Below are 6,000 nucleotides of genomic sequence, written 5' to 3'. Positions count from 1 at the left end.
ACCGTTAAAAACTTCATGGGGCCACAGAAGTTTTCGATTTTCCCTTCGTCCATGTCTATGTGAACTTATGAACAGGTTGGATCTCAAGTAAACATCATGATGGGCCTTAAGAAGGTTTCAACGGTGGGCGTCACTTCCCCACTATTTTCGGTGGTTGGGTTCACTTGTACTCTGGATCCGCCTCATTCTTTGAGTTATGCCCTAAAATGATCTCTCAAAATGGATGGACGGTATGGATACAACGCATACATCATGGTGGGGCCCACGGTATTTGGTGACGTCACTTCAGTAGCAAATCTCGCTACTGAAGCTGACAGTAGCTAATCCGCGTCCGATCGCCAGGATGTTCTTACCCTTCGATTGACTTTAGAACTGATCGTACCATCGGTGTGGATTTATTAACGGTGGCCTAGCACTCTGCTGGCCCCACACGATGAGTGATCAGATGATCGGAACTGTCCATGCTATGAACTGCAAGCTATGTTTCACGCAGGGAAAGGGTGATCTTAAACATGACTATTTTTAGACGAATTTAGAACAATAAATATTTTCAATGGATGATATTCAATGCTAAAAATCAAAGGTTAAAACATCACAAAAGCTTGATTTTTGTTGGGTAGCTTATTTATAATAGTAGCAAGAACATGGATGGTTCAGATTATTTAAACATCTTAGCATGTGGGCCCCAGTGGATGGTGACATACGCTGGATTCTGCGTCGCGAGATGGGCAAAACGCAAGGAAGCGACTCTTTTGTTTCCTATCGTAGGTGGGCCAGTGCATGTCTACGGTCGGCCCACCTGATGAACAGCCAGGATCTCTGCACGTGTGCCGTAGTTCCTTTCTTCAATCTCTCCGTCGCCCAATTACCTCGGAACACTCTCTTTCCTTCAATTTACAGCGACCTGTGTCTGCTGCTAGCGAAAAATTCTTCCAATTCGCGGAAGCCAAACGCTGCTCTCTCTCATTCCGGCAAAATCACAAACAGTTACGCTGCAAAGAAATCTCCAAATGGTAAACCAGAAAAACCCTACTTTTTTCAGATCCGAATTCGACCTATTCTTAATATATCTAACTCCGCGATTCTACATAGATTTACTTTTATTTTTCCTCGATTTATCATGACTAATCGCATAATCTATCTTTGTTCTTGTTTTTCGATTTTACATAATGAATCTTCGTCACAGCTACTACGATCCAGTACGCATTCTTCGTACCTTATTCTGGTGCGGATTTATATGTCGGGCCCACTGTGGATTGCAGATGGGTCCAATACCCTGAATGTATGGTCATGACCTTGCGAATAAGGGCCTTGTTGGCTTCATATGCATAGATCATAGAAATAAAATGCAAAAGGTTCTTCTTTGTGGGAGAACGACCTTTTATAAGCTCACTACAGAGTTAATTCTCATAAATTGGTTAAAAAATCCGTTACAAGGCATACCCCTTTTGTAATCACTTAGGCTGTTTGGGTGCCACTTAAAAATGAGTTCATCTCATTTTGGTTAACGATAATTCTGTATAACAGTTTTTTTTTTTTTGGAGTGTTCAAAAATAATCCTGATCACCGAGAATTTATACAAGAGACCGAGTTTCCTATTCATTTTGCCCTGGAAAGTTCATTGTGTGAAACTGAGTTTGTAGATTTGGGGCCCATGGTTGGTCTATCCAAGGCATTAATCTGACGGCCGCATCATTGGCGGACCCTTCCCAAAAAACTCCCCAACCAGAAGATTCTAGCAATTGAATCTTTGGTCTTTCCTCCATTGAATGTGGCTTGTTCATGCATTTCTTTTTAATCATGTATTTGCATCTCATTAATGGGAAGGTTAGAGTTGACTGATTGGGGGGATTTTTTTTGGGAATGGTACGTCCATGTTGGGGGCTGTTAGATCAATGGCTTGGATAGATCAACCATGGGCCCCAAATCTACAAACTGAGTTTCGCACAGGAAACTTCCCTGTGCAAAGTGAACAACCCCCACCCCCCCGGGGCCAAAAAAAAAAAAAAAAAAAAAAAAAAAACAGAAGAAGAAGAAGAAGAAGAAAAGAAAAAAATAAATAAAAAGAAGAAGAAGAAGAAGAAAGGCCAGCCTCTTTATATAAACTATCATTTCTAATTCACAAGTACTATTAACTAAGATGAGATGGTCTCATTTTTAAGTGGCACCCAAACAGACCCTTGTTCTCTCACCAACTTTCTTCAATAAGTAGCATGATCCTAAAAGGTCTTATATACCTACTAAGAAAACCTAACCAAATCCCAAAGATCCCTCATGTTAAGAATGACTAGATGGGATCGTTTCATCTTGCCACTCTCCAAATCAATCTTGTCTACAAGGTTGTTGTAGGACTTCCCTTGGATCCCATCAACATCGGACTCGTTAGATCAAACTGTTTTATTAACGTGTTTGATAAGGAATAGCTTTTTCTATTTGCAACAATGGCCCTTTTGCCGCTTTTCTTGTAATGCTAGCATGAAGTCTTTGTGTAGATCTTTCATTGACTTCTTATTGTGTGAGCTTGATGCAAGACAATTAACCACTTACTCTAAAAGCTCGAACTGTTAGAGCATGGCGAATTAATCCCTTTATCTCATAGCCCAAGCCCCAAGTCCATGGGTTAGGTCTTCGGCCGAACCCTCCTTGTGGGCCCCAAATCCGTGGGTTCCGTCTAACATGAGCCACCCGCCTCACATGGGCCCCAAATCCATGGGTTTTGCTGGCCACCCACCTCGAGTGTGTACTTGCATCCCACAGGCCACCTCACTCGAGCCCGGTGTGAAAATGCCCCGCATTAGAGCTACCTCATGTGTAAATTATGGCCCATGGTACTTGTATTTGATAGTGTCTCTTTAGTTTATTTGATCAATCAATTGGTTAACCCCTTTTCTGTTTGGTGATTATCCTTGCAAGCCACTACTCTTGCAATCGAGCAAATTATATTGCCGATGTCATAGTGCATGGCTTGTACATCTTGACTTAATGATATATGTCCGAATGAAGGCCTTCTACTAGTTTTCCCACCAATTGTCATTTTGACCAATTTCAAGCTTGGTTTGAGGGTAATTGAAAGTGACTTTGATACTCCAATACAGTCAATTCTTGACAGTTCTTTTGCAAGTTCACCGTGGACATCCTCATACTTGGAAAGGCCAAAGTTTACCACCAAACCTCTGACACTCCTCACAAGTGGGAACCCTCTCACTTGACTCATACCTATAGGATCACTGGTTAATATCTCCATTGATGCTAATGGAAGCAATCTCAACCTTTAGATCATCAGGTGTGCAGTGGAAGCAGAAGTATCTTTTTGTTGTGATATCCTACCAGTTGGATCACCCTCCTTCCATTGTAGAAATTCTACCTTCATGCTGTGAAAATTTTGATGTTGATCACCATGCGATCCAAATATGTGTGCTTCACCATCATTACAATGATGGTTTTAAGAATTGTTAACACCACGATTGTGCCCATCTTTGTTGTGATTGACTGATCTAGATGCTAGATCTAGTAGATCATTGGGTCCCTTTTTAACGTTAATGTAACAAGAAGGATCAACTATTGATGACCCTGGGCCTGTATTAGCAGTGTGTGCTACTCATTCATTATTGATGGTCCTAAAGGAGACAATCGAGACCATGTTGTTTCTATATGCTTTCCCCAAATTGATGTTAAGATTTGGGCTTTGTCTTGGTTAAGCTGGGCTAAGGGGGAGGATTATATTCCAAATATTCTTGTTAATATTTTCAAGGATATTAGAGCATGTCTGATGGGTTAAAGGACTTTTTGCCCAAAAGGTGTTTTTTTTTTTTTGTTGAACAATGAGGAAATTGCATTAAAAAAGGCCGAGGCCAATAATTACAAATATATAGAAATATACATCTGCACCAAGAGCCTCAACGCTCAACTACGAAGAAAGAAAGCCAAAACTACACTTCTGCTCCCTCCTTGAATGGCCCAACTAAAGACCTGCACTGCTTCTCACATTTTGTTTCTAAAGCATCACTCATTTCTTTCCCATTGTAAAGCCCAAAGAATCGCTAACAAGCCTAATCTCCATACCCTTTTCCCTAATTTCCCTGATCCCCACCATGCCAAGCAATGAGGAATTCCTCTATTTTGTTTTGGAACACCCATAGAATCCCAAAGAATTGAAGAAAAAGATTCCAAACCTCCCTAGCAAATGCACAATGAATAAACAAATGATCCATAGATTCAACATTTTTTAGACACGTCAAGCAAATGTTTGGAAGGATCGTCTTCCTCTTGTAGAGATTGTCAACTGTTGGCACCTTATTCTTCATTACCAGCTAACTAAAAGGCGCCACCTTCGTAGTGGCACCATAATGCCAAAGAAAGGCCGTTGGAGAGAGCCCAATGTCTTCATTTCCTACACTCAACAACCGATAGCATGACCTAACTGAGAATGAACCCGACTTAGCCTTTAACCACCTTAAGGAATCCACATCCGATTACACTAGAGAAACGGAAGTAAGCATCTCAAGCAATTGAATCAACTCTTTAATCTCCTCATCTAGCAGATTTCTTTCGAAGGTAGGAACCCAAACAACCTCATCACCCGTGACTAAGTAACTACTCACTTGCACCCCCTCTTCCCTGGCTAGCCCTATTAATAATGGAAACCTCTCACCCAATTTCACATCTCCCACCCACCTATCCTCCCCAAATCTAACACTCTTACTATCTTCCAAATGAAAACCTATACCCTCCCAAATTCTCTCTTTGGGACACAACCGATTTCCACAAATAAGAAGATTGATACAATGAAGAAGCCTTTGTCCACCACCCCCATTCGTCTACCCCATATTTTCTCACCATTACCTCACTCCATCTAGCCTCTCCCTCCGACCCAAATCTCCAAACCGATTTACCTAATAAAGCTAGATTCGTCTCTTCTAACTTTGAAATTCCCGCACCTCCTTGTCCCAATTTGACTCTAATGATTACATGATGTTTTTAGCCAAATCAGGATCTTAGAGACAATCATTCTAGTTGGACCGACCTGTTGTCAGACTATAATCATTCCCGAGACCTGCAATTGGACCGTGATCATTCTTGAGACCTGCAATTGGACCGTAATCATTCCCGGGACCTTGCAATCGGATCGTAATTGTTCCTAGGACTTGTACTTGGACCGTAATCGTCCCTGGGACCTGTAATCGGACTGTAATCATTCTCGGGATATATTATCGGAAATTGGACCATAACTCTCTCTCTCTCTCAAAGAGAGAGAGAGAGAGAGAGAGAGAGAGAGAGAGAGAGAGAGAGAGAGAGAGAGAGAGAGAGGAAAAAACAAAAACAAAAAAGGGATCAGCTAGTGATGATATTTGAACTAACTCTTCAAAGCTTTAGCATGTTGGATGGCCAATTCTTGAATCGTGTCAGTCGACTCCCTAAGCAATTTCTGGTCACTAGAAGTAAACCTTGCCTCCAGTTGCTAATTGATAGCATGATCATCTGTTGTTTTGTGAAGTTAAAGGGGCCATGGACTGCTATGTTTGGAGCCGTTTCTTTTCAGCCCCTGTGATAGTCATGCACTAGAATTATACCAATTCTTTCATACCATGTGATATGAACCCAATGGTTCATATGCAATCTTGAAATAAAATACAAAAGGTTCTTCGATGGAGCACAGCATCCTATAAGCTCGTTACCCAGTTACTTCTCATAATTTGGTTGATAAATCCATTACAAAGTACATCCCCTTTTATAATCACTTGTTTTCTCAACAGCTTTCTATAATGAGTAGCGTGATCTTAAAAGATCTTAATTTCCCTACGAAGCGAATTCTAACTAAATCCCCAAAGATCCTCTCCATGCTAGCATGGCTAGATGGGATTGTATCAGGCTTGCAAAATGGAACGTAAGACTGGTGTCATTCATACCATCCATTTTGCATGAATTCTGTGGCTGTGGTTATTTGATCATGGTCAGTTTTGTGTTGTGTGAGATCCATGATGGATACATCTTGTCCAATGG

At 41.2% G+C, this 6,000-nt stretch overlaps 1 protein-coding gene across 2 annotated transcripts in view; it reads left to right on the top strand.

Annotated features, from left to right (window-relative positions):
- Window positions 1-729: 729 nt before the first annotated feature.
- Window positions 730-6,000, top strand: part of LOC131239553 (actin-related protein 2/3 complex subunit 4) — a 29,200-nt gene continuing 23,929 nt past the window's right edge. The window contains exon 1 of one of the 2 annotated variants that reach the window (XM_058237313.1): window positions 730-1,013. In XM_058237313.1, coding sequence (XP_058093296.1) covers window positions 1,011-1,013 — 3 coding nt within the window. In that variant the 5' untranslated portion in view covers window positions 730-1,010. The remainder of the gene's footprint in view (window positions 1,014-6,000) is intronic. The other variant, XM_058237312.1, reaches the window with a different exon arrangement.

Source organism: Magnolia sinica, chromosome 3 (genome assembly GCF_029962835.1).
Source record: "Magnolia sinica isolate HGM2019 chromosome 3, MsV1, whole genome shotgun sequence".
Taxonomy (NCBI): Eukaryota; Viridiplantae; Streptophyta; class Magnoliopsida; order Magnoliales; family Magnoliaceae; genus Magnolia; species Magnolia sinica.
This window is presented reverse-complemented; position numbering and strand designations above follow the sequence as displayed.